General features: G+C 39.9%; 3 protein-coding genes across 4 annotated transcripts; 1 reads left to right on the top strand and 2 right to left on the bottom strand.

The window, feature by feature from the left end:
- Positions 1-810: 810 nt before the first annotated feature.
- On the bottom strand, positions 811-1596 carry LOC126598341 (transcription factor PRE6-like). Its single transcript, XM_050264697.1, has 2 exons — positions 1347-1596; positions 811-1227 (listed from the first exon to the last, which is right to left on the bottom strand). Exons 1-2 carry the CDS (start codon positions 1467-1469, stop codon positions 1072-1074), a joined length of 279 nt encoding a protein of 92 aa, XP_050120654.1. The 5' UTR covers positions 1470-1596; the 3' UTR covers positions 811-1071.
- Positions 1597-8923: 7327 nt separating this feature from the next.
- LOC126599860 (uncharacterized) lies at positions 8924-23090 on the top strand. Its single transcript, XM_050266314.1, has 2 exons — positions 8924-9052; positions 22206-23090. Exons 1-2 carry the CDS (start codon positions 8935-8937, stop codon positions 22619-22621), a joined length of 534 nt encoding a protein of 177 aa, XP_050122271.1. The 5' UTR covers positions 8924-8934; the 3' UTR covers positions 22622-23090.
- Positions 15350-24786, bottom strand: LOC126599848 (RINT1-like protein MAG2). Of its 2 annotated transcripts, XR_007615255.1 has the most exons (5): positions 24357-24786; positions 24139-24237; positions 18186-18289; positions 16087-18096; positions 15350-15674 (listed from the first exon to the last, which is right to left on the bottom strand). XR_007615255.1 is itself a non-coding variant. In XM_050266297.1 (4 exons), exons 1-4 carry the CDS (start codon positions 24646-24648, stop codon positions 16180-16182), a joined length of 2412 nt encoding a protein of 803 aa, XP_050122254.1. In that variant the 5' UTR covers positions 24649-24786; the 3' UTR covers positions 16063-16179. The 2 variants fall into 2 exon arrangements, 1 of the variants encoding a protein (XP_050122254.1); XM_050266297.1 differs by lacking the exon at positions 15350-15674 and having other exon boundaries at positions 16063-18096.
- Positions 24787-27089: the final 2303 nt, after the last annotated feature.

The raw sequence follows: 27089 nt of genomic DNA, 5'->3' as shown, positions 1-27089 counted from the left end.
GTAGATTACCTATTAAATGTTGTAATCCTAAAGGGAAAGGTTTTTTCATATCCTACTACTATAAATGAAGGCACAATGAGGTGGAATAGAACACACCCGCAATTACACATCTCTCTCTCTTTCTCTCTATCTATGTCGCAACTCTCTCTCTGGCCTCCATAATTGTTCAGTAAATTATGCCTACAACATTTTGGAATTAACTCTGATATAGGTGGTTAATAATCTTAAGCTTTTAATAAGGTAGGTTCCTCTCCGTTGCGGGATTGGGAGTCGTAGTGTGACTGCTACTTGTATTTCTCTTTGCCGGTTTCAATAAACTACTATCTTCCCAAAAAAGGGTTTCTATTCCTATTGTGTGAGCTGTCACTCTTTGTGATGACTTAAGTTTGTTATTCTGAAAAAAAAAATACCAAGATATTTGGGTGGAAGCGGGATTCTAAGTTGGCGATTAACCATGTCATAGATATATGTAAAACTCAAGAAGACTTTGCCGTCAATGAATTGAAGGAACACTAAAATTTTAGTTTATAAACAGCTTATTACCAGTTTAATGTTCCAACTGTATTTTAATTTTAAAAATTTTAACATTTGTACCAAATTATGGAGTTATCTAACAGTAATAACCAGACTTTACCATTTCAACTTTATACTCCCCTGATTGAAACAGGTTCAGATCCATTTTAGCTGACAATGGTGATTGCTTTCATTTTCTTGTTTTCACTCCTAATCATTGAATGATTGATTTATGATACTAAATATTGTAAATCCAAGACATTGCTTCTGGTCAGTATATTGCAGCAAATCACGATATATGTGGAACCAAAAATTATTTTAATATTTAGTTTGGAGCTAGATCAATGACTAGATACCATTTTAACAACACATAAGATATCAGAAGGTACACTGAAGATTACAAACATATATACACAGATATATATATATATATATATATATATATATATATATATATATGCATTCCTCATATATATAATCTCTCACTGGTTGGATAGTCCAACCAAAACTTAACTCATGTAATTAAAATTGCTAGCCTAGAGAGAGAGAGAGCGATTATTAATGCTGCAAAAGTCTTCTAATAAGCTCTTCATCAACATCAGAGATGCCTGCAGAATCCAGGAGTTGAGATATTCTTTGGCTCAGATCTTCCACCTCCCTATGCAGCCTCTTTATGTAACTGCAAGTTTCTTCCAAAATGCTCGATGCCGATACCTGCGTAAAATTTGAAACCGTCAGAATTCCATTTGTGATAAAAACCCTAAATATAGAAAAACTCCCAATAGTTTGCTTTAGGTACAAATGCATGCATGACAATCTCCCTAGGCGCGTACCGGAGCATTACGCGTATGATGAAGCTGAGGAAGAAGAGGTTGTAATTTTGAGATGAGCTCCTTAATCTCATCATCTGAGGGTTTAGAAGTTCTTGATGATGATGATGATCTTCTGCTTGACATGGCTGGTTGAAGAAGCACTTTTGCTTATTTTCTGCTTATAGCTTTTAGCTTCTTTACACTATCAAATGGTAGGAGGGAAGTTTTAAGTACGACGCCAAAGCTGCTTAAAAAGAGTGGGAAGGCAAGGTGGAGACACAAATCTTTTTAGTATGGGAAAACGAGGTCGAGACACAAATCTTTTTAGTAAGAATAAGCCAAGGTTCTAAAAACCGCTAGTGCTAGTCAGATAGCATACAAGAGCTTAGATGTTTTTTTTTTAATTTTAATTAAATTTATTATATAATAATAAAAACATATAAATAAGTGACTACAATTGATTGAATAGATGCTTGTGATTGCACTTTCGTTCCCCTAAAGCCGTCATTGGACCCGCCTAAGCTGTTTTTTAGAACCGTGCGAATAAGACACCAACGATGTTGGTATGTCGTTGAGGCCCCATTTGAACAACATTTTGGCACTACAAGGTTCTCATTTCTTTGTTAAAAAAGAATCATCAAAATGTTATTTACGGTCTAGTGATATTCCTCTTCACTTGTAGGTAAAAAGTTTTAGATTCGATTATCGCTAAAGGTGAATTTAAACCACATTATTTATAACCAATTGTAAAACTTAACCTATTCTCCCACCCTTTTAGTATAAAAAATGTCGTTTGTTAAAAAAAAAACATCATCAAAATAGCCAAACATCTTCACATGGTTTTTAATTAGGGCATCGCATCTAATCCCATTTGGACAAGAGGCCTATTTTAGTTTGTTAATCACCCCGTTTAATGTTAGATGTTACATACTACCAAAAGATACTTTATGATTAAGGTCGATGGGGTTTCTTTGTTTCATGCATTGCCTTTCTATCTTTAATTATTATTATTTTTGTTTTTTTTTTTCGGATTCTTTCTCCTCTCTTGTCTACTGAAAACACTTTGTTTAATTTGGTTTTGAAGTTGGGAAATATTGTGGAAAAAAAACGCTTTTGAAATCAGTGAGTTGGTTAAACATCACAGTACAGTGATGCTCTTCATGTTTTTATTTCAGGAAAAACAAAAACATAGAAAAATAAAAAAGGTCGTAAACTAAAAATGTATGTCGAGTCTTACACTAGTTGGGAGACCAATAATTTTAAAGGATAGTAAGTTTGGTAGACATGATTAATTGCTTGTTTTAAACATGTCACGTCGGGCTTATAACATCAACGGTAGAACATTTTGCTTAAGCATTCACGTAAAAATTGCAGTCTCCCCTTCCTCCATGCTGCTAAATGATAATAATATCTCGAGAAATATGATCGAGCCAACTAATCGTAGTAGTTGAGTTATTGTTATTAAATAGTGCAACATTGTAGCAAATCTTATTCGCTAGCCCAAACAAGCCTGTATGATTGGCTATGTTTTTAATCTCTCTATTATTATGATTATTGATATGAGCAATTTCTTTTAACTTAGGAACAATCCCATCAGCGTGATCATATGCAGTCCAATCACAGTCTTTGCCCATTTTTTTCCCGAAGAAAATGTCATATGGTAAACCAAAGTTCAACAATATTTAGATTGTAAAACCCTAAATTTGTTGACTGGTGCATTTACTTTGATTATGATTGTGCAGTAGACAGATTAAGAGAATGAGCGAATGCCCCGTGAGGTAATTTTATTAGAATTTAATTACTCACCGACCAAACTAACTCAAGGAAAAATAAGATTTCTAACAGCAGTAATATATAGAACTCGAATGGTGATTTTGAAGGCGTTGGAACTGTAGGTTCTATGATTAAGTCGGCGAGATATACAAGAATGTACATGCAGAATGCGATGGGTAAGTTTTTCTCGCGAAGTGATGTGACAAAGCAAGCACAAGTGGGCGAGTGACTAAACTAAACAGACATGCTTATGAAGGCGCCACCTGAGGTGGTGAGGAATTGGCCTGGACAATGCCAAGAAATTGCTCTTTGGCATTATTTACCAACCCTCCTCATTTTGGACCCTAAATTTCCCGTACCCAAAACTCAGGTACAGTACCGTCTCAACACTAACATGCTCTGCATCTTTCACGTGGCACTTCCATGAGGACGACTGCCCTACGTGTTGCCCTTATCCTATGCATTGTATAGGGCAGGGCCAACATGCATGACTGGTTAATTGTAGCGTGCAGAAGATACAGTGCAGTAGAATGTCCTTTGAGCTAGCACAGTAAAAAAACACAGTAGGCCAGGTAACCCTAAACCATGAGAAGTAATTGCAATTCTGGCTAGGGCATACGTCCTAAACGACAGACTTTAATAGTCATAAAGTTCTTAGATGGGGTGAATAAGTGGTCGAACGTATTTAAATTTGAGTAATGCTAAGTATATCAAATTTGGTTAAATGTTAATAAAACTCTAAATTGTTCTCCAATGTTCCATTGTTTTCTTTTGAATTATTCAATTCAAAGTTAGAAATAAACACGAGTTTGCAAAGATGGCAATGCAGGACGCTGGTGGACAACAGCAGCGTGTGTAAGGTGAGGAAAACTGTAAATTATAACTCTTTTACATGTGAAAAAACTCACACTCTGAGTCGAATAAAGGATCGAACATGCATAAACTGACCAGACTTGAGATATCCCTTCAGACTCACCCTATATATGGAGTGATCAAATTAATCCACCTGCCATCACATATCAGTCTCTTGTCTGGCTCATTTACAAGTATATGATCACTATGACTCAATCCCGGTAATATAAATTGCTCAAGTGGTCCATCCATGAAAGACGACCTCTGCAGTAATTAACTGCAGCCTAGTAGTGGACATTAGCTTCTGTATAGCTTGATTCACGACTCTCAAGTTCCAGGAAGATTTGCATATGAAAACACAAAGCATGCAAAAGATATGGTGGAAATTGCATGGCCACACACTTTATATCATGCTACGCACCCTGCAGTCTAGTAGTGGACATTAGCTTCTGTATAGCTGGAGATCACGACTCTCAAGTTCCAGAATGATTTGCATATGAAAAACACAATGCATGCAAAAGATTTGGTGGAAATTGCATGGCCACACACTATATCATGCCATGCACCCCAATGAACGAAAAAGACTTGCATGACACAAGTTTATGTCATATGGCATTCTGTGCCAAGAATATAAGAACATATGTTAGTTGTTTTCTAAGAAAAATTAGTTTCCGATCCTTAGTTTCTAATATTCATTGACTAAGACCTTATCTGTTTTTAGATTTTGATCAAAGTCTCTAGCATTAATATATTAATGAATTACATGTAAGTTACATAATTTTTATAAAAAAAATTAGTAATTGATTTAGAGTTTTAATATTCACACCCGTATTAAACTCCTAATTAATTTTCAATTCAAGCATTTCCCAAATATAAAAAATAAAATTAGAATAAGTTTGTAACCATTAAATTTTTATAATTTTTTTATAATTTTTTAATCTTACATGTATCCATTCTTAAATATACCAATTTGTTCAAAATGTACCTTTTTAAATTTAAAATGTACCCATTTTTTATATAAAATTTCATTCAATCTTTTCTCTAATCCATTTTTTAAACTTATATGGGTACATTCTATTCCATTGATTTGAGAATGTATCCATGTCAAGTTTAATAGAGAAAATTTAATAATGTTATTAAGCCTAATATCTTCTTCTTCTTTTTTTTTTTTTTTTTTGTGCTTTTGAAAAATGTACCCATGCTTTGGTACAATAATTTTTTGTTAGTTTTGATGAACATACCTACACACACACACACACACACACACACACACACACATACACATACAATATATTGGAGAGTATAATTCATCTTTAATATTTTTAATCCCATAAATTATGGGTTTTTATTTAAAATCTCATTAATATAAATAACTACAAATTTCATTTTTAATTTAAAAATATAATAACCTACATAGAAATACACTATTACATTAATGTCAAGGATTTCGATCAAAAACTAAAAACCACCAACGTTTCAGTCAAAGAACATTAGTAGTTAGAGACCGCATCCAAAGTGTCCATTTTTTCTACATGTCTTTATGTTATTAGTATGGAATGCCACCATAACGGTGAATCTGTCATACAAGTTGTTCTCCTAATGCACACATGAATAACATTGTTAATTAAAGATTAGGTAGCTTATTGGTTTATTTGTTCATATGTATTCTCAAAACTTAAAATGTGCAACTGAGCCTGCAACGTTCATGAATAACATTATATTGTTAACTAAGGCTTTTTAGCCAAACTGATCTTTGAGATGGCATGACTCCTTACTTCAGTCCTGAGATTAAAAATCAACATGACTAGCCCTGAGTTTGTCCACTATCAATCATTTTAGTATTTTGGTGAAAAATCTCCATTAAATAAGAAGAAAATTACGAAAATACTCTCAATTTTTGTCAAATCATTTTGGCCAATTATTTATTAAATTAAGGATATTTTTATCATTTTGATCCTTATTTAATAGATATTTTTTCGAAATGACCAAAATGATTGACAGTGGACAAACTCAGGAACCAATTCTATAAATTTCAAATTCAGGAACCAAAGTGAGGAATTATGTCTGTTGATGCACAAAACCGGAGGGGTCTTGGAACAACAGAAAGTGTTTAAGTTTGTGACCTTCGCTAGATTACTCCGGTTACTAGTGTGGATAAGTATGTAAATGGATAGGGACAGGGAAGCAAACACAAGATGTATACGTGGTTCATCCAGATTGGCTACGTTCACGAAGTAGAGGAGTTCTCATTAATTGTGAAGGGTTGACACAAGTACATAGGTTCAAGCTCTCCTTTAGTGAGTACTAGTGAATGATTTAGTACAAATGACATTAGGAAATATTGTGAGAGAATGATCTCTATTTATAGAAGAGAGTTTCTAGTTTCATTCTGACATTGACATGTGTCGTGTTGTGATTAGCTTCTGATGTTGACACGTGTCGCGCTATGATTGGCTTCTGATGTCGACACGTGCCGCGCTGTGATTGGCCTCCTGGTTGGAGGGAAACTTTTCTGGGTCCTTGACGGTATAACGTTGACCGGTGCTCAGTAGTTTTGGGATTGGTCAAGTATGGTATAAACAGTGTTGCCCTAAGTTCCCGAGTGAGGGAAGCTCCTCGGTTGGGGACTTGCAAGATCCAAGCCATTGAGTAATCACGAAACTTCTAAGTACCAAAGTGTGGTATCATTTTCACTTGCCTTATCTGTCTCATATGTAGATGTAGCATCTTCTCTGGAAGTACTTTTCCTCCATCCAAGGGTGGTATCTTTTACCGATGAAGATGCACAAGGTAATGTATCAATTTCACTTGAAGATTACTTGTAGTTTCGGGCTTGGTTAAGTGCAATACAAACCTTATAGTAGGAGTCCCCCAAGTCGCCGAGCTAGGAGATTTGCCGAATGAGGTAACAGACAAGGTAAGCAATCAGACTTCCAAGCAAGCAACCTGGATTGGAGGTTCGACTTCGGCTTCTTGTAGATTGTTCTCTTTCTCCTTGTGTCGTAAACAACAATAAAGATAAGGAGAAGCAAATGGAGAAGAGATGATATGAGATACTTTTGCTTTTGAAGAAGTAACTTTCCACATGCTTATTCTTGAACTGGGCTGGAGGGTTTTCTGGTTTCCTCCAGAGTATAAGGCCGACTCAAGAATTTGAGGGTCAAAACAAGTCCATCAAATCTTGAGTACGTTCGACCTTGATGATATGGAATACTTTTGCTGTTGACAAAGTAGTGGATGTATCGGCACGCGTTCTGTTACGTTTGTCTCCACATGCTTCTTTGTATCCTTCTCACTTGCCCTATCTGTTCCTCAAGCAGATGTGGTATCTTTTCTGGAAGCATAAGATGTTGAAGATGAGTACTCGAGAGCAATGCCAGGTAAGTAATCAGGTAAGGGGTTCTAGGCAGTCAGTTCCTGACTGGAAGCTTGATTCCAAGTGCTGACTGATTGCTCTCTTTCTCCTTGTCTTGTAGGTAAGAACAAGGCCAAAGGAAAAGACAGGGAAAAAGCATGATATAGGATACTTTTGCTTTTAACCCTGATGATATGAGATACTCTTGCTCTTGTGTGGCTTGTTTGCAGAGGTATTATCGGGAGGAAAAAAAGCTGAGTATTTCGAGAGACTCTGCTGAGAGTGCTCTCTCAGATGTGAAGAGAAGTTGAGCATTTTTTTTATTTGCAGGTCTGCCTGGCTGTGGAGGATGAATGTCGACATATATATGAGTCTCCCTAACACCAAGTAGTAGTGTTATTCTTTTACCCTTCTTAGTCATAGCAATCTAGTGGGAGCTGCAAGCTTCACGTGTTTTAACTTTGTCAGAGCACTTTGAAAAAGTGGTCTGTGGTATCTGGAAAGCTGATGTTTCGTGTGAAGATTGCAGACAAGCTTTATCCAAAGAAATCTGGTTCTTGAAGTTCGGAGAGCGGTGCCTCTTCGGTTTTCGAACAAGCAATCCTGTCAGGGATCTGGCTCTCGAGATTCAGGGAACGGTGCCTTTTCGATTTTTGAGAAAGCAATCATGTTGGGAGTTTAACTCTTAAGATTCGGATAGCAGTGTCTCTTTGATTTTTGAGAAAGTAATCCTGTTGGGAGTCTGGCTCTCGAGATTCGGTGGGCAGTGCCTCTTCGATTTTGAGCACGTAATCCTGTTGAGAGTCTGGCTCTCGAGATTTGGAGAGCGGTGCCTCTTCGATTTTTGGGAAAGCAATCCTGTTGGGAGTCTGACTCTTGAGATTATTAGAGCAGTGTCTCTTCAATTTTTGAGAAAGTAATCCTGTTGGGAGTTTGGCTCTCGAGATTCGGAGGGCGGTGTCTCTTCAATTTTTGAGCACGTAATTATGTTGGGAGTTTGGCTCTCGAGATTCAGAGAGCGATACCTCTTAGATTTTTGAGCAAGCAATCTTGTTGGGAGTGTTTTCTCGAATGTGAGCAAATGTTGGGCATTTTTGCCAGTCTACCTTGCCACGGAGCACAGAGGTTGACACACATAGGGACTTTCTAGTTATCAAGCAGTGGTACTGTTCCTTTACCTTTGTGGGTAATAGTAGGGTAGCTGGACCTTCAAAATTTATGTGTCTAAACTTTATTAGTGATCTTTGGCAAAGTTATCTGTGGTACCCGAGGAGCTGATGTTGCGTGTGGAGAATGGTGCCTCTTCGAAATCCGAAGAGTGATGCCTCTACGATTTTAGAACCAACGGCCATGTTACCCTTTCTTTTATAAAAGCACCAATTGTGTGCAAGAAGTAAATTCAGAGAGTTATTGCTTGTAAGAATTTTTCACTTATTTTTGTACTTAAAAGATTTATTGCACCTCATTTCTCATTCATCATTTCTGAGAATGTCTGGCATATCCGATCGTCGTTTTGACTTGAACTATAGTGAAGAGGCGGTCATGCCTTCTCAAGACAACATATGGCGCCCATCATTCTTATCCCCTACTGGTCCTCTTACCGTTGGGGACTCCGTGGTGAAGAATGATATGACCGCTGCGATGGTGGCCAGGAACATTCTCACTCCTAAAGATAACAGACTACTTTCCAAACGGTCTGATGAGTTGGATGTTAAGGATTCTCTGGCTCTCAGTGTTCAGTGTGCAGGTTTTGTGTCTAATATAGCCCAACGCCTATTTGCTCGAACTCGACAAGTTGAATCATTGGCGGCTGAAGTGATAAGTCTCAAACTAGGAGATCAGAAGGCTCAAGCATGAGAATAAACAGTTGCACAGGCTTGCACATAACTATGCTACAAACATGAAGAGAAAGCTTGACCAGCTGCATGAATCTGAGGGTCAGATTTTACTTGATCATCAGAGGTTTGTGGGTTTGTTCCGAAGGCATTTATTCCCTTCGTCTTCTGGGGTTGTACCGCGTAATGAAGCTCCAAATGATCAACCTTCGGTGCCTCCTCCTTCTGGGGTTATGCCCAGTACTAAGACTCCGAATGATCACCCTTCGGTGCCTACTCTTTCTGGGGCTCTGCCAACTGCTGAGACTTCCCATGAGCAACCTTTGTGAAGGCTCTCTCTTGTTTGTTTATTTTGATTCATGTATATGTACATATTTGTAACTTATCGGAGATATGAATAAACAAGCTTTGCTTCATTTCAACGTATTGTGTTAAATACACCAAGGCCTTCTTCACTAAGTTCTTTGATTTTTTTCTTTTGTTGAAGCTTTGAGAGTGAAGTATGTATGTTAAGGTAGTGCTCCCTTAATTTCCCGAGTGAGGAAAACTTCTCGATTGGAGACTTGAAAAATCCAAGTCACTGAGTGGTCGTGAGACTTCTGAGTATCAAGGTGTAGTAGCATATGGTAGGAGTCTCCCAAGTTTCCGGTCGAGGGAGTTGACGAATTAGGCATTTCCTTTCTAAGTGGTAGCCCAAAACTCCTCATTCATATATATATTTGTTATGAAAGTTGTTAGGCCCAAAGAAGAGGAGGCCTAGGAAATTTTTTTTTTTTCGAATTTTTGAATTTTTGAATTTTCGAATTTCCAAATATATATATTTTAAGCTTTGTAGGTGAAGCTTTGGTGTTGAACCTTTATAGGTGAAGCTTTGAGGTTGAAGCTTTGTTGGACACCATGAATTGATTTTGCTTCACACTATCTTGATCAAGATAGTGTGAAGCTTTTGTAGGTGAAGCTTTTGTGTTGAAGCTTTGTAGGTCAAGTTTTTGTGGGTGAAGCTTTTATGGGTCAAGCTTTTGTGGGTGAGGCTTTTGTGGGTGAAGCTTTTGTAGGTGAAGCTTTTGTGGGTCAAGCTTTTGTGGGTGAAGCTTTTGTAGGTGAAGCTTTTGTGGGTCAAGCTTTTGTAGGTGAAGCTTTTGTGTTGAAGCTTTTGTAGGTGAAGCTTTGGAGTTGAAGCTTTGTAGGTGAAGCTTTGGAGTTGAAGCTTTTGTTGGGTACCATGAATTGATTTTGCTTCACACTATCTTGATCAAGATAGTGTGAAGCTTTTGAGAATTTGTAGTTGTCCTCCATTGATGAAGCATTTGTGGTGAAACTTTGTTGAATTTCCCAATTTCCTTTCTTTTTTTTTTCCTTCTTTTTTTTGGGAAAACTAGAAATTTGTTGAATTTCCCAATTTCCTTTTTTTTTTTGGGAAAATTAGAAATTTGAAAATGTGGGAGAGACAACATATACAAATTTTACTTCCACACTGTTGAGCAAGAGATTGTGATGCAAGCCACACCTTGTAGTAGTCGAAGGTTTGGATGAACCATATAAATTGAATTTGCTTCGAACAGTCTTGATCAAGAGTGTGTGAAGCTTTCTACGAGTTGTAATTGCCCTTCATTCATGAAGCTCTTGTTGGCACCATAAATTGGTTTTGCTTCACGCTATCTTGATCAAGAGTGTGTGAAGCTTTTGAGAATTGTGGTTACCCTCCATTGATGAAGCTCTTGTTAGCACCATAAATTGGTTTTGCTTCACGCTGTCTTGATCAAGAGTGTGTGAAGCTTTTGAGAATTGTGGTTGCCCTCCATTGATGAAGCTCTTGTTAGCACCATAAATTGGTTTTGCTTCACACTGTCTTGATCAAGAGTGTGTGAAGCTTTTGAGAATTGTGGTTGAACTCCTTTGATGAAGCTCTTGTTGGCACCATAAATTGGTTTTGCTTCATACTGTCTTGATCAAGAATGTGTGAAGCTTTCTACGAGTTGCAGTGTTTGCATTGTTACAGAAGGGAAATGTCTGAAGCAGATCCAAGAGGGCTGAATAGCTTGATCTTCGTATGCCATGCACTGAAGTTGTTGTTGGCTTACAATAAGACTTTGTTGGTGACTATAACTCTTGTTGGGTATAAGTGCTCCCCTAGTTGAGTTGTCAAGCTTGAGGGTTTTTAATTATTTGTGAATGCTAGGAGTTCACATGTACAAGTTGTACCATTCGTCTTCTGATAGGTGGAATGAATGGTGAGTTGTTTTCATCACTTGGTTAGTGGTACGAATGTGAGTTCCTTCATCACCTTTCATCACATTTCATCACCTGGTTAGTGGCACGAGGATGAGTTCCTTTTTCACCTGGTTGGTGGCATGAATGGCAAGTTGCCAAATGATATTAGAGTACGGGTTGTACATTTCATCACCTAATTTGTGGCATGAAGGAGAGTATGGGTTGTACATTTCATCATCTGGTTGGTGGCATGAATGGCAAGTTGCTAAATGATATTAGAGTACGGGTTATACATTTCATCACCTGGTTAGTGGCATGAAGGAGGGTACGGGTTGTACATTTCATCACCTGGTTGGTGGCATAAAGATGAGTTCCTTCTTCACCTGGTTGGTGGCATGAGTGGCAAGTTGTCAAATGATATTAGAGTACGGGTTATACATTTTATCACCTGGTTGGTGGCATGAAGATGAGTTTCTTCTTTACATTTCATCACCTGGTTGGTGAGAATAAGGGCAAATTGCCAAATGATATTAGAGTACGGGTTGTATAGTTCATCACCTGGTTGGTGGCATGAATGAGAGTACAGGTTGTACATTTCATCACCTGGTTGGTGGCATGAAGATGAGTTCCTTCTTCACCTGGTTGGTGGCATGAGTGGCAAGTTGCTAAATGATATTAGAGTACGGGTTGTACATTTCATCAACTGGTTGGTGGCATGAAGGAGAGTACATGTTGTACATTTCATCACCTGGTTGGTGGCATGAAGATAAGTTCCTTCTTCACATTTCATCACCTGGTTGGTGAGAATAAGGGCAAGGTGTTGAGGCACATTGTAGCAAGTGTCGAAGACACAAAATATGTTGAACCCTTTCGAAGCACAGTTGGCTTATGTATGGATGTGTTGGAATGTATGATGTTTATGTATAAATGTGTTGGAATGTATGATGTTTATGTATAAATGTGTTGGAATGTATGATGTTTATGTATGAATGTGTTGGAATGAATAATGTTTATGTTGATTGATATGAGTGATGCTTATGAATGTTTTGCTATGCATGAAGGGATCCATGCTTTTGATATGTGAACCATGTTGGTTGTAACACTTAGTATCACATACTTTGTGTCAAAGTACGCATGTTGAATCTCTGAGTTGGAGAAGGATAGGTCAGCGTAGACCAAGTGTTCCAGTTCTAGGGACGCAAAAGACTCAGAAGAAGTTATTTGAATTCCCTCTTCTTTAAATATTTGCCGAATGGGTTGTGTGACAAAAAATCTCAAGCGATTGAGAGTCAAAACATTTGTAATATGTATACCTTCTTATAATAACATTTGCTTCAGTACCTAGTCCTCCACTTTGAAATAGTGAGGCTTGGCCCCATAGTCATAATAGTTGACGGTACGTTCACCCCTGGTTGTCTTAATATGAACTTTTATCCTTCTTGTTGTAATGGGCTTGCTGAGAGTAAAAATCCTTTCTTTTACCAAGAGACAGATACGTTTGGTGACTTAGCGAGTAGCTAAATGAGGCAGGAGATGATGCAATGGGTGTCTGAATGGCTAATATCTCCTCACTTGGTAGAACTTGACTTCCACTTCCCATTTGTTGATAGGGGTTAACCATATGGAGGTTCCCTTGGTATGTCCTTACGTCGGCGGATGCGTGGTTGTAAGCCCGTGCCATCACCTCAGAGTAAGTCTTCCAAATGTTGGCATTGATCATGTACTTGAAGAAACAATCATGTAGGCATGCCGTGAATGCCTTAAGGGCGGTCTTGTCATCTGCCTCAGCGCAGCGAGAATACTCATGGCTGAAACGACCGACATACTCTCGTAGTGACTCGTCCGGCTTCTGGCGAATAGTGTACAAGTCATCTGCAGAATGCAAGTGATAGGTCTGGAAGATGTGTTGAGAGACAAACAGTTTCCTCAATTCCTCAAATGAGTCTACTGTCTCAGGTGAAAGGCGACAGTACCAGTTTAGAGCTCCACCAGAGAGGGTGGAGGGGAAGAAAAGACATCGCTCTTCGTCGGTGTACATCCGATATGCCATGGTGGACTCAAAGAGGTTAAGGTGTTCAATTGGGCCCTCCCTTCCAGTATAGAGTTGTAAACCAAGCTTTTGTTTTGTCTTCGCTTGAAGATGGGTGTTGATGATCCTTCTTGTGAGAGGGCCAAACCTGGGTTGGTTCCAGTCAGGTATCTCGGCTTGACGTTCGGCCTTCAACTTGTTTACTTCATCAAGGAACTGTAGGACAAGGGGGTCCTGAGTAGAGTCATGTACCACTGGAATTTTCTTTCGTAAGTCTCCATTGCCTCTTAGAAGTAGAAAAGTTTGAGCAAGGGCGTGTGGTTTTTTCTTGGACTCGCCGTACTGACTTCTAGGGCGAGTCTGTCGGAATACCTCAGAGTTCCTTGTACCTTCATGTTCCTCTGTGACCTGTTGTTCCTTCCCTAGATTGGCAGTGAGCCTGGGTCGTGGAAGGGGACCGAGTCTTTAAAAAACCCTTGGGTCATTGATCTTCGAGCATATGTGGAGGGGATTCTCTCGACGTTTCTTTAAGAAGTCTTGGCAGTTACGATAAACGGCTTTCGATCATTCCAACCCTTCTGCAATGAGGTGTCTTCCTCCACTTCTCCTGTTTCGGGACGAAGTATCTGGGTTAAGAGAAGTCTCATGTTGATCAATGTTTTGATGATTAGCTCGATCCTCATTAGGGATACCCATGTCAAAGGGAGGTGACCCTCCGTGTTGGGGGGTACCCAGATGATGGTTGATGTCCACAGGGGTAACGAGCTCGCGTGTTTGAGTACGCCTAGTTTCGTGGAGCGTCTCAAAGAGCTTCTCATACTGCTCCTGGAGGACCTCATTCTTAATTGCTATCTTGTTGTTATGAGCTTCTAGCTCATCGACTTTAGCTTAAAGAGCAACCCTTTTTCCTTCCTTATTTCGTTGCTTCGTATTAGGTGCAAGAGGGGTATCATTCTGTGTGTTGTGGCATCCTTCGCTCCCCATGTTGGAGAGGGATGCCTGGTCAAAAGAGAGTGTACGAATGGTGGAAACCAGCTTAGCAAAGCTGAAGAGAGTGAGAATAAGTGTCGTTCCCACAGACGGCGCCAAATGTTGATGCACAAAATCGGAGGGGTCTTAGAACAACAGAAAGTGTTTAAGTTTGTGACCTTCGCTAGATTACTCCGGTCACTAGTGTGGATAAGTATGTAAATGGATAGGTACAGGGAAGCAAACACAAGATGTATACGTGGTTCACCCAGATTGGCTACGTCCACGAAGTAAAGGAGTTCTCATTAATTGTGAAGGGTTTACACAAGTACATAGGTTCAAGCTCTCCTTTAGTGAGTACTAGTGAATGATTTAGTACAAATGACATTAAGAAATATTGTGAGAGAATGATTTCTATTTATAGAAGAGAGTTTCTAGTTTCATTCTGACATTGACACATGTCGTGTTTTGATTGGCTTCTGATGTCGACACGTGTCGCGCTATGATTGGCTTCTGATATCGACACGTGTCGTGCTGTGATTGGCCTCCTGGTTGGAGGGAAACTTTTCTGGGTCCTTGACGGTATAACGTTGACCGGTGCTCAGTAGTTTTGGGATTGGTCCAGTATGGTATAAACAATGTCAATCTCAGAGACTATTTTGGCTAAAATGTTTATTGTTAATTAAAGATTGATTTTAAGTAGCGTCAAGATTTTTCTTTGGTAGAGTGATTGGCTGGTGCCACTTATTACTACGTTCTAATACTATTCTTCTTCATTTGTAAGTGAGAGGTCTTGGGTTCGATTCGCACTAAAAACGGATTTGAACTACATTGTTGTTAACCCGTTGTAAGACTTAACCCACTCCTTACCTATTTAGTGCTGATAATATTGTTTGTTACAAAAAAAAAAAAAAAGTAATTGGCTGGTATCTAATACCAAATCTACATTCGAATATTTCTTTCGATATTACCAACATTTCCTTCAAATACAAACACAATATCAACAAAATATCAATATTTATTAATTGTACTCTAAATTAGTACGTCGTACAAAACAATAAATTTCCCATTTCCCTTTTTCGTTTTAGGTTAGTAGCTTCTAGGTTAGGGAACAGGGTAGGATCAAGGCCGAATGTCCATCTTATGTCAAGTCAACTTCAACTCCAAGTACCTACTAACAACATCAACGTCCTACTCTCTGTCGTTGAGTGGCAACTAAATTGACAAGATACCCGAGGTAGACCCTCCGAACGTCCAAACGAACACCGGCATGAATTGCGCCAAGAAAAATAAAGACAAGATATCCTCCAATTCCACGGCAGAAACTATCCCAAAAAAAACCACTCTGAAAACATTATTGTGATGAAATTGCATGAGAATATGACATTTCAATGCACTACTATATGCAGCGAAAGCCATTCTGAAAACATTTCAACTTGAAATCTTCATGAACTTTAAGAACGAAAGAAAAAACCTTCTCCAACACATCATGCAGTCATCAGTAACAATTTCTATTTGCAGAAGATTTCCGATCGTTTCCATTCCCGCCGCGAGTTCTCAAACTCGTATACAAGATTCAAGCAGATGGCATAACCAACAATCATCATTCACAATCTTATATGAATTTTGAGAGGATCGATATGAAAATTCTTGAGCAATTTTTCAGAAAAAAAAAAAAAAATTGATTGAATTAACAATAATCAAACGCACCTATTTTCCGAAAATAAAATGGCATACCTTTTTCTCTTTACTGTGTTCTGTTTTATGAAAAATGAATGGGTCAGTCCAAGGGTTCCTAAGTCATGTACAACACAAAACACTCGGGAGCCCTCAACTCATAAAAACTCTACTCTTCACAATCTTTTCTACCTCTGTTTCACTCAAATGTCTAATCCCATTCTCCTTCATCCATTTCTCCCCTCTTGCCAAACTACTTTGAAGTTTTTCTTCTTCCATCTTTAACACCTTCAAGCCTTCACTTACTCTGGGGAAAAAGCTCTCCGGCCTCAAACACCAAGCCCGAAATGCCCCAAATAAAACCTCCAAATCACTACCAAACCTCTCAACTCCGCTATCATAAAACTTAACATTGCTCATTAGAATACTGCTGAAAAACAATCGATCAATCCCAGCTGCCAAACTTCTCCACACCCTGACAAAGTCTATCCCATTCAAATCAGCTTCCACAACTGATATCTTACCTTGCAAATAATCTAGAGCACCAACTAAAAATCTGGATACTGTCCAACCATCCTCACTCTTTTCTTGCCACTGCCTCCTGTTCTTCGTATAATCTCGACATTGAGCAACAAATCCCCTCAATATAACAACAGACAACTTTTCAGCCCACTCTATTCTAAACTTCTCCAACTTTACAATCTCCTCGTGAAAAATACCACTTTCAAGACCTTCCGTTGTCTTGACATTACCACTTTGATCATCAGTGGATTCTCCCGGTTGATCACTTTGACCTGACCATATCTCAAGGAAAAAGATGTCCTCACACCATTCCTTTAAAACAGATTCAAAGTAGCGAGCGGCATTAATGGAGTTTGCAACTTTAACTAGGCCATCATCATCGGTCAAGGCAGTCAGACCTTCAGCTTCTTGGCATCTGATAAGTAAGCACTCCAAAAAAATTTGTATAATAGGTACCCCGGCTAATCTCAGAAACCTAGACCTCATAGAGATGCTAGGCAATGAACGACAATGATCAACCACAGATGATAAACACCGAAGATAGGCACTACAAATTGCAGGAGCTTTGTGATCTTCAGTATCAGATAAAAGAGCCGCTCCTTGGACTTTCATGGTCCAGTTTCTCTCATCACCAGTATCAGGTTTCAACTTCTCTAGTATATCATTTAATTCTATCTCTACCCATAAATCAAGCCAATCTGGTCGATCACTGAAAATGGATAGAGAAGAAACCTTTAAGAAGTTCCCATCATCCTGAAGTGAAAGCAAGATTCCAGAATTTTCTATCAGAGACTTGATTCGTTTATCAAAAGATATCATCAAGTCAATAAGATGCAGCCAGGATGTTCTAGCCTGTGACTGAGTACCTGTTACGCTATCTTCATCTGGTTGTCCAGCATAATTTGGGAATATCTCTTTTGCTAAGTAAGTTGATAAGGATGATACCATTGCTGAAATCCATTCTTCTCTGCAACTGTACCCTGTTAACATTGCTTCATCAACCAGTGGTTGCAATAATTCATCCATAGAGTCAACATAATCCCTGGTGGTCTTGTAGACTAGAGCAAATATGAATTCTGGCTTGTCAACCCATTTTGTGAAATGGCGTTGCGATGCTAATGATATAGGATTTACAAGCTCTTCAATCACCCAAAGTGGTTGGTGAAGAGCAAGTTCACGATTATAGCCCTCTAGTTGACGCAATTTTCTTCGTCTCTGCAACTCCTGGAGGCCGCACAAGGCTAAAAAGTTTTCACAGTACTGGTCTTTGAGGTCTCCTTGCATCGTGAAAAGAGGATTCAGAACTTCAGTTGATCTCCCTGTATCTGGAGTTGAGGAACTCAAAGTGGCAAGAGGCGGTGGCCATCCAAGGGAAGCAAGCAGGGCCCGGTGATCTGCTATAGCATGAGGTCTTAAAACAGCCAGAGCTCGATCTACTCTGTGATCAACTGCTGACACAAGATGTGCCCATTGAGGGCGTGTCTTTGTAACTGAAGTTAAAACATCTTCTATCAACTTAAGAGTTTTAATAGCACCCAGACGCATTTCCTGCCAAGAGAAAAAATGAGGACTTTGCAAAATAAATAGGATATAAGAAATTGTAATTACTAAATTACTTTGTTTTTGTGGGTACTTACTTCTGAATTCTGTCTTGCTGAATGTTTCCACGAGTTTTTCTTCATGGTAGAAGATACAGCATCTTCAATATCACCAATCATAGTTTGAAGCTTCAATGCAGTCTCTGAAGATAAAAATAAGGGACCAAAAAACTGTGAGAAAGTTTGATGTCGAATATACAGATAGTACTATGCTTCTCAGTAGTTAGTAATGCTAGGAAATAAAATGTAGTACAGGCATACAAAGCACAGAAGACAGAGGCTAAGTGGCAAACGAACCCAATACACAGTATGGAGGAAGCACTTCAGAAGTTAAGGGACTACTTCATATTAACAAAAAAATCTCTCCCAAATGTGAAAAACAAATTTGGCTGCATGATTTTGAAGAAGTCCAACAATTAATGTAACCATTACTAAGAACGCATTGACATTTCTACTAATTAAGGGGCCCATTCGATAACTATTTCATTTTTAGTTTTTTTTTTTTTTTTGTGCTAGAGATACAACAACAACAACAACAACAAAGCCTTTTCCCACTAAGTGGGGTCGGCTATATGAATCCTAGAACGCCATTGCGCTCGGTTTTGTGTCATGTCCTCCGTTAGATCCAAGTACTCTAAGTCTTTTCTTAGAGTCTCTTCCAAAGTTTTCCTAGGTCTTCCTCTATCCCTTCGGCCCTGAACCTCTGTCCCGTAGTCACATCTTCGAACCGGAGCGTCATTCGGCCTTCTTTGCACATGTCCAAATCACCGAAGCCGATTTTCTCTCATCTTTCCTACAATTTCGGCTACTCCTACTTTACCTCGGATATCCTCATTCCCAATCTTATCCTTTCTCGTGTGCCCACACATCCCACGAAGCATCCTCATCTCCGCTACACCCATTTTGTGTACGTGTTGATGCTTCACCGCCCAACATTCTGTGCCATACAACATCGCTGGCCTTATTGCCGTCCTATAAAATTTTCCCTTGCGCTTCAGTGGCCTACGACGGTCACACAACACGCCGGATGCATTCTTACACTTCATCCATCCAGCTCGTATTCTATGGTTGAGATCTCCATCTAATTCTCCGTTCTCTTGCAAGATAGATCCTAGGTAACGAAAACGGTCGCTTTTTGTGATCTTCGCTAGATTGCTCCGGTCATTAGTGTGAATAAGTATATAAATGGATAGAGATAGGAAAGCAAACACAAGATGTACGTGGTTCACCCAGATTGGCTACGTCCACGGAATAGAAGAGTTCTCATTAATTGTGAAGGGTTTACACAAGTACATAGGTTCAAGCTCTCCTTTAGTGAGTACAAGTGAATGATTTAGTACAAATGACATTAGGAAATATTGTGGGAGAATGATCTCGTAATCACGAAACTTCTAAGTATCGGAGTGCGGTGTCGTCTTGACTTGTCTTATCTGTCTCATAGGTAGATGTGGCATCTTCTCTGGAAGTACTCTTCCTCCATCCGGGGGTGGTATCTTTAACTGGTGGAGATGCACAAGGTAATGTATCAATTTCACTTGAAGCTTACTTGTAGTTTCAGGCTTGGTCAAGCGCGATACAAACCATGTAGTAGGAGTCCCCCAAGTCGCCGAGCTAGGGGGTCTGCTGAAAGAGGTGACAGACAAGGTAAGCAATCAGAGCTCCGACTGATTGTTCACCTTCTCCCCATCTTGCAGCAGCATGAAGGATAAAGAGAAGAAAAATGAGAAGAGATGATATGAGATACTTTTGCTTTTGAAGAAGTAACTTTCCACAGGCTTATTCTTGAACTGAGCTGGAGGGTTTTCTGGTTTCCTCCAGAGTATAAGGCCGACTGAAGAATTTGAGGGTCAAAACAAGTCCATCAAATCTAGAGTACGTTCCACCCTGCTGATATGGGATACTTTTGCTTTTGACAGAGTAATGGATGTATCGGCACGTGTGCTGTTACGCTTGTCTCCACATGCTTCCTTGTATCCTTCGCACTTGCCCTATCTGTTCCTCAAGCAGATGCGGAATCTTCCCTGGAAACATAAGATGTTGAAGATGAGTACTCGAGAGCAATGCCAGGTAAGTAATCAGGTAAGGGGTTCCAGGCAGTCAGTTCCTGGCTGGAAGCTTGATTCCAAGTGCTGACTGATTGCTCTCTTTCTCCTTGTCTTGCAGGTAAAAACAAGGCCAAAGGAAAAGACAGGGAAAAAGCATGATATGGGATACTCTTGCTTTTAACCCTGATGATATGAGATATTCTTGCTCTAGTATAGCTTGTTTGCAGAGGTATTATCGGGGGGAAAGAAAGCTGAATATTTCGAAAGGCTTCGTTGGGAGTGCCCTCTCAGATATGATGAAGGGTTGAGCATTTTTGCAGGTCTGCCTGTCTGTTGGGGATGGAGGTCGACATATATAGGAGTCTCCCTAACAAGTAGTAATGCTATTCCTTTACCCTGCTTGGTCATAGCACGGTAGTGGGAGCTGCCAGTTTCACATGTTTTAACTCTGTCAGAGCACTTTGAAAAAGTGGTCTGTGGTATCTGGCTCTCGAGATTCGGAGAACGATGCCTCTTCGATTTTTGAGAAAGCAATCATGCTGGGGGTCTGGCTCTCGAGATTCGGAGAGCAGTGTCTCTTCGATTTTTGAGAAAGTAATCATGTTGGGAGCCTTGTGCACTGGGTACGACCTTTTACGACCTTTTTAATCATGTTGGGAGTTTGGCTCTCGAGATTCGGAGGGCGGTGCCTCTTCGATTTTGGAGCAAGCAATCTTGTTGGGAGTGTTTTCTCGAATGTGAGTAAAGGTTGGGCATGTTTGCTAGTCTACCTTGCCACGAAGCACAGAGGTTGACACACAGGGACTTTCCAATTATCCAGCAATGGTACTGTTCCTTTACCCTCTCTTCGATTTTTAAGAAAGTAGTCATGTTGGGAGTCTGGCTCTCGAGATTCGGAGGACGGTGCCTCTTCGATTTTGGAGCAAGCAATCTTATTGGGAGTGTTTTCTCGAATGTGAGTAAAGGTTGGGCATGTTTGCTAGTCTACCTTGCCACGAAGCACAGAGGTTGACACACAGGGACTTTCCAATTATCCAGCAGTGGTACTGTTCCTTTACCCTCGTGGGTAATAATATGGTAGCTAGACCTTCAAAATTTATGGGTCTAAACTTTGTTAGTGCTGTTTCTTTGCTATTCTTTTACCCTTCTTGGTCAGAGCGATGTAGTGGGAGCTGCAAGCTTCACGTGCTCAACTTTGGCAGAGAACTTTGGCAAAGTTATATGTGGTACCCATGAGCTATTGTTGCGTGTGGGAAGTGGGTGATTGAACAGTAAGATTCATGTGTTTTCTACTTCCCCAGAAGTCTTCGACATAATGCCCATAATTTCCGCAAAGCTGAGTGTGCGTGTGACAGGTGCTGACAAGGCTGGAAAAGTAGGTGCCTCTTCGATTTCTGAGATCGGCCCTCGTGGTCTCTGGGGAGCCCAGCTTTTGAGAAAGCGAGCGCCTCTTCGATTTCTGGGATCAGCCTTCGAGGTCTTTGAGCAGCCCAACTTTTGAGAAAGCAAACGCCTCTTCGATTTCTGAGATCAACCCTCGTGATCTCTAAGCAGCCCAGCTTTTGAGAAAGCAAACGCCTCTTCGATTTCTGAGCAGGCGCCTCTTCGATTTCTGAAGCTCCGTCGAGTGCAGATTTTTATAGGGGCTGGCATTAAGTTCCAAAGCACACTTGAATCTCCACCAGTAGAAGCTTCATTCTTGCACTTCTAAGATCTTGATTTGTCCGACCTCTTCTCTCTTCAACACCTTTGAAAATGTCTGGCCCCTCCGACCGTCGTTTTGACTTGAACCTTGTTGAAGAGGCAGCCCCGCCTTCTCCAGACAACATATGGCGCCCATCCTTCGTCTCCCCTACTGGTCCTCTTACCGTTGGGGATTCCGTGATGAAGAATGATATGACCGCTGCGGTGGTGGCCAGGAACCTTCTCACTCCCAAAGATAACAGACTACTTTCCAAACGGTCTGATGAGTTAGCTGTTAAGGATTCGCTGGCTCTCAGTGTTCAGTGTGCAGGTTCTGTGTCTAATATGGCCCAACGCCTATTTGCTCGAACCCGCCAAGTTGAATCATTGGCGGCTGAAGTGATGAGTCTCAAACAGGAGATTAGAGGGCTCAAGCATGAGAATAAACAGTTGCACCGGCTCGCACATGACTATGCTACAAACATGAAGAGGAAGCTTGACCAGATGAAGGAAACTGATGGTCAGGTTTTACTTGATCATCAGAGATTTGTGGGTTTGTTCCAAAGGCATTTATTGCCTTCGTCTTCTGGGGCTGTACCGCGTAATGAAGCTCCAAATGATCAACCTCTGATGCCTCCTCCTTCTAGGGTTCTGTCCAATACTGAGGCTCCAAATGATCCCCCTCCGGTGCCTTCTCTTTCTGGGGCTCTACCGACTGCTGAGACTTCTCCTAAGCAACCTTTGTGAAGGCTCCCTCTTGTGTGTTTATTTTGACTCATGTATATGTACATATTTGTAGCTTATCGGGGATATCAATAAATAAGCTTTCCTTCATTTCAACGTATTGTGTTAGATACACCAAAGCCTTCTTCGCTAAGTTCTTTGAATTTTCTTTTGTTGAAGCTTGTATGTTGAAGCTTTCTGAGTGGAGCATGTAGGTTGGGGTAGTGTTCCCTTAATTTTCCGAGTGAGGAAAACTTCTCGGTTGGAGACTTGGAAAATCCAAGTCACTGAGTGGGATCGGCTATATGAATCTTAGAACGCCATTGTGCTCGATCCTGTGTCATGTCCTTCGTTAGATCCAAATACTCTAAGTCTTTTCTTAGAGTCTCTTCCAAAGTTTTCCTAGGTCTTCCTCTACCCCTTCGGCCCTGAACCTCTGTCCCATAGTCGCATCTTCTAATCGGAGCGTCAGTAGGCCTTCTTTGCAACTGTACCCTGTTAACATTGCTTCATCAACCAGTGGTTGCAATAATTCATCCATAGAGTCAACATAATCCCTGGTGGTCTTGTAGACTAGAGCAAATATGAATTCTGGCTTGTCAACCCATTTTGTGAAATGGCGTTGCGATGCTAATGATATAGGATTTACAAGCTCTTCAATCACCCAAAGTGGTTGGTGAAGAGCAAGTTCACGATTATAGCCCTCTAGTTGACGCAATTTTCTTCGTCTCTGCAACTCCTGGAGGCCGCACAAGGCTAAAAAGTTTTCACAGTACTGGTCTTTGAGGTCTCCTTGCATCGTGAAAAGAGGATTCAGAACTTCAGTTGATCTCCCTGTATCTGGAGTTGAGGAACTCAAAGTGGCAAGAGGCGGTGGCCATCCAAGGGAAGCAATAGAGGAAAAAATAAAAGAGCAAAGTGAGGAACGGAAAATAATGAAGGGAGGAGGGAGGAATGGAGATTATATGAAAACAAAAACTTGAAAGTCAAAACGAACGAGATGAAATTGTTTTCAGTTTTTTGGTTCTTAGTTTCATTTTGTGTCATTTCACACACATTTCTTCCACCACACCATCCTTCTTTCAAATTCCTTCATTCCTCGTTTCTCCCACATACATTTCCTTCATCTATGGCACAAAAAGAATGAAAACTAAAAACTAAGAATGAAATATTTATCAAACGTGCCCTAAGAAATAGGATGGGAACCGGGATTCTCATGTTTAGTATCGAGCCATTGTAGTTTCGCAGAACAGATTCAGCTTCATGGTTCTACATTAGCAATCTGTTACTGCCTAAAATAATATGTGATCATACCACAAATAATTGAACCATCAATGTAGTATTTCATAATTGATCTTACTATTATCCAGGGATTGAAGAACAATCCTTCAGTTATACATTTCCGGTCTCGATTCAAACAAAGGGAGCTAATTGTAAAACAACTATAATCTGAAAAATTAAAGCTTTTCAGATAAATCTAGTTTCATAAATTTATCAGTTCATTTTCCAATTTCAGTTCCATTGTGTCCCAAGAAACGCACCTGCGTATGTTCGAACCGACTCAACTCTCGCCACTTCCTTGGCCAACGCCGGTAGCTCCTCCCCCAATATCTGCTCCGCCCTCTCCTTTCCTTCTCCATCTAAAAACAAAAGTTATCCAAATTAGCGAAACAAAAAACGAAATTGAACCCGAAAATTGAAAATTGTAGTCAAAATTGCAGTCAGAATTGCCTGAATATCAATACCAGCACACACAAACCTGAAGTGCGAGAGCGGGTGGAGGATCCGAGACCCGTCAATTGGGCATTGATGCCGCCTAAGAGGCCGTGGACTCGATCGGAGAACGAAGCGTAAGTTAGAAGCGAGGATCCGAGGCTCCGATTCAGGTCGATTAGGGTTCGGTCCAGGTCGCCGCACTGGGCTTGGAGCTCCGACAGCAGAGTCGGAGCCCCGCTCAGATTTTCATTGGTTGGAAACTTGTCGTCGAGGAAGGAGACGACCGAGGGCGGGAGGTCGGATGCTGGAGGGAAGGTCTGGACCGCCGAGTCCATGGTGGTCTCAAGCCATTTGGGTCCGGTGGTGCGAGTGGGAAATTTGAATGGACCGCGAGGGTATTTTAGGGTTTTTAACGGGAATTTCAGCGATCGGAAAGCTTTTTGCCTTGGTTGAGACGGAGACTGAAATTTGACTCCCACCAAATACCGTTATCAGTTGCGCAGGTCAATTCGTGGATTAAATTGTTGTTGGGCTTGGGCTTTAGTAAATCGTGTTAATGGGCTTCAAATGGGGCAACTATAGTTTTGTTTTTGGAAGAAGGTTATGTTCTACTCTTCGCCTACCCACCTTGGGGAAAATATAGGCTCCGACCATCTGTCCACATCATATGTCCGATCATAGATAATCCTTACTATAATCGATTATTTGTACAGATCTGCTGAAATAAGGCCGATATCCGCATTAGAATTAACCTATTGTATTGAGTGAGGACAACCTATGAGATGGTTCTCACAAAAAATGGGATCTCATGTACTTGCTCAATTTCATGCTGAACCAACACCTTCTAAACTACATGCCACATAAAATAATTACTTTGACTTCGTTATTGGTGCCTGGTATGTAGGGCAAGTCAGTAAGACATCAAAGTGGAGAGATTTTTCAATGTATCAAGAACACAGCCCGGTACACTAAGTGTAATAATATAATTGGTTGAGAATTGAAAAAAAAAAATTCAATCAATTGTATTATGTACATAGTGTATCAAGCCGTGTTCCCAACACACTTAAAATATCTCGTCAAAGTGGAGCTAGATTAACCACAAAGCAAAGATTAAGGGTGTTTATGAGACAGTGGGTGGATCAAAGAAGGGAAGTTTTGTTGTTAAGAATTTTTCAACTCACAATCTTTCATTCAATCATTGTACGTTGGGCTTTACTAAACATTGTTAATGGACTTAAATAGGCCAACTACATTGGGGTTGGACTAAACTATAGTTGCGCTTACTTTTTATCCTTCGCATAAATTCTACAGCCTAACTACCGGATCACATCACTCTTCCGACCCTTTCAAAAGAGTTGAATCTTTGTATTAGGCCCATACAACCCCAAGTTGATCTTGCAGGGTTGAGTTTGCTTCCTTGCCGCACGCAAGAACACTCGCATATGAGTATTGAAGTTTTTTATGTGATTTTATGGAAAAACATTTCCCTTGTGCTTCTCCCTATAAATGATTCTGGTCGTTCCAGAAACACTTCTAAACGAGCCCTCAATCTACCGAAACAAAAGAAGAAAAAATATGTGTGAGGATGTTTAAGATAAACATTATCCCAATCTTGGATTGCCTTCCTTTTTATGTATAGTGCTAATAAACCGACCTAAACGCACCTAAATTTTGTCCACAATTTTAGGCTTTTACATTTTGGACCACTTAAAACATGTTAAAGAAGCATGAGAGTCTAAAACACTTCTAAAATAGTGTGCTATAAGCATGAAAATCCCTTACTTTGGTAAGCAAGCACCTTAGGATGCGTTTGTTGTACTAGATTATCTCGGACTGGACTAACTTCAGGGACTAAGTTGGACTGGCTTAGACTAGACTAAGTTGGACTGACTTAGTGAAGCGTTTAGTGCAGTGTTGGACTAAAAAATAGGATAACAACAAATTCTTGTTGTAAATAGTGGGTATGTTTGCCCACATGTATACATTAAAGATTCATATGCTAAATAGTGAAGTTTTGTAAGTTTTCAAGGTAATTGCTCTATAAATAGAGCACTACGAGTGTTCAAAACACGCAAATACAAAAAGCAATAAGAGAAGAAAGATAAGTTAGAATATTTTCTACATTCTCTTATTTCTCTTTTACCTGCAATCATTCTGTTGTAGTTAATAAACAAAATAGTGTGATATATTACATCTGTTTCGCTCTCGCTCTTAGCAAAGGTTATTTCTCTAACTTTTGCCTTTTATAACACGTTATCAGCATGAATCTCTAACCATAAAACATTTTTCATTTCTCTTCGCCGAAAGAAAAAAAAAATTTCCTTCAAGGATTTTACTGTTTTTCTTCTTCCTCTGCCTCACCTGCTGGATATACCCTCGTGAAGAATTGTTCACACCATGCCTGCTTTTAGTTCTCAACATAACAGTTACTTATATCTTTGATTTCTTGTTTGGTGCAGTTCCTAATTTCTAACCCAATGTTTATTTATCTTTGCTGCGATCAAAGATGGTGCGGTATCATCGCCCATCTTGGACTGCAGATTTAATTTGACTGTAAATTTTAGGTGGAGCGGTATAATCGCCCACCCTACCCTGCATATTTAAATTTGCATGCTATTTAATTTTATTGCAATTTTAGGTGGTGTGGTATAATCACCCACCCTGCTCTGCATATTTAAATTTCTACTGCTTGAGTGGTATGGAATAATCGCCCATTATATGCTATTCAATGAGAATGGTGCAGTACAATCGCCCTCCTCATTCATCATGTAAATCT

Source organism: Malus sylvestris, chromosome 14 (assembly GCF_916048215.2).
Source record: "Malus sylvestris chromosome 14, drMalSylv7.2, whole genome shotgun sequence".
In the NCBI taxonomy this organism is placed as follows: domain Eukaryota; kingdom Viridiplantae; phylum Streptophyta; class Magnoliopsida; order Rosales; family Rosaceae; genus Malus; species Malus sylvestris.
Note: the sequence above shows the minus strand (reverse complement) of the source record. Positions and strands in the feature narration are given on the sequence as shown.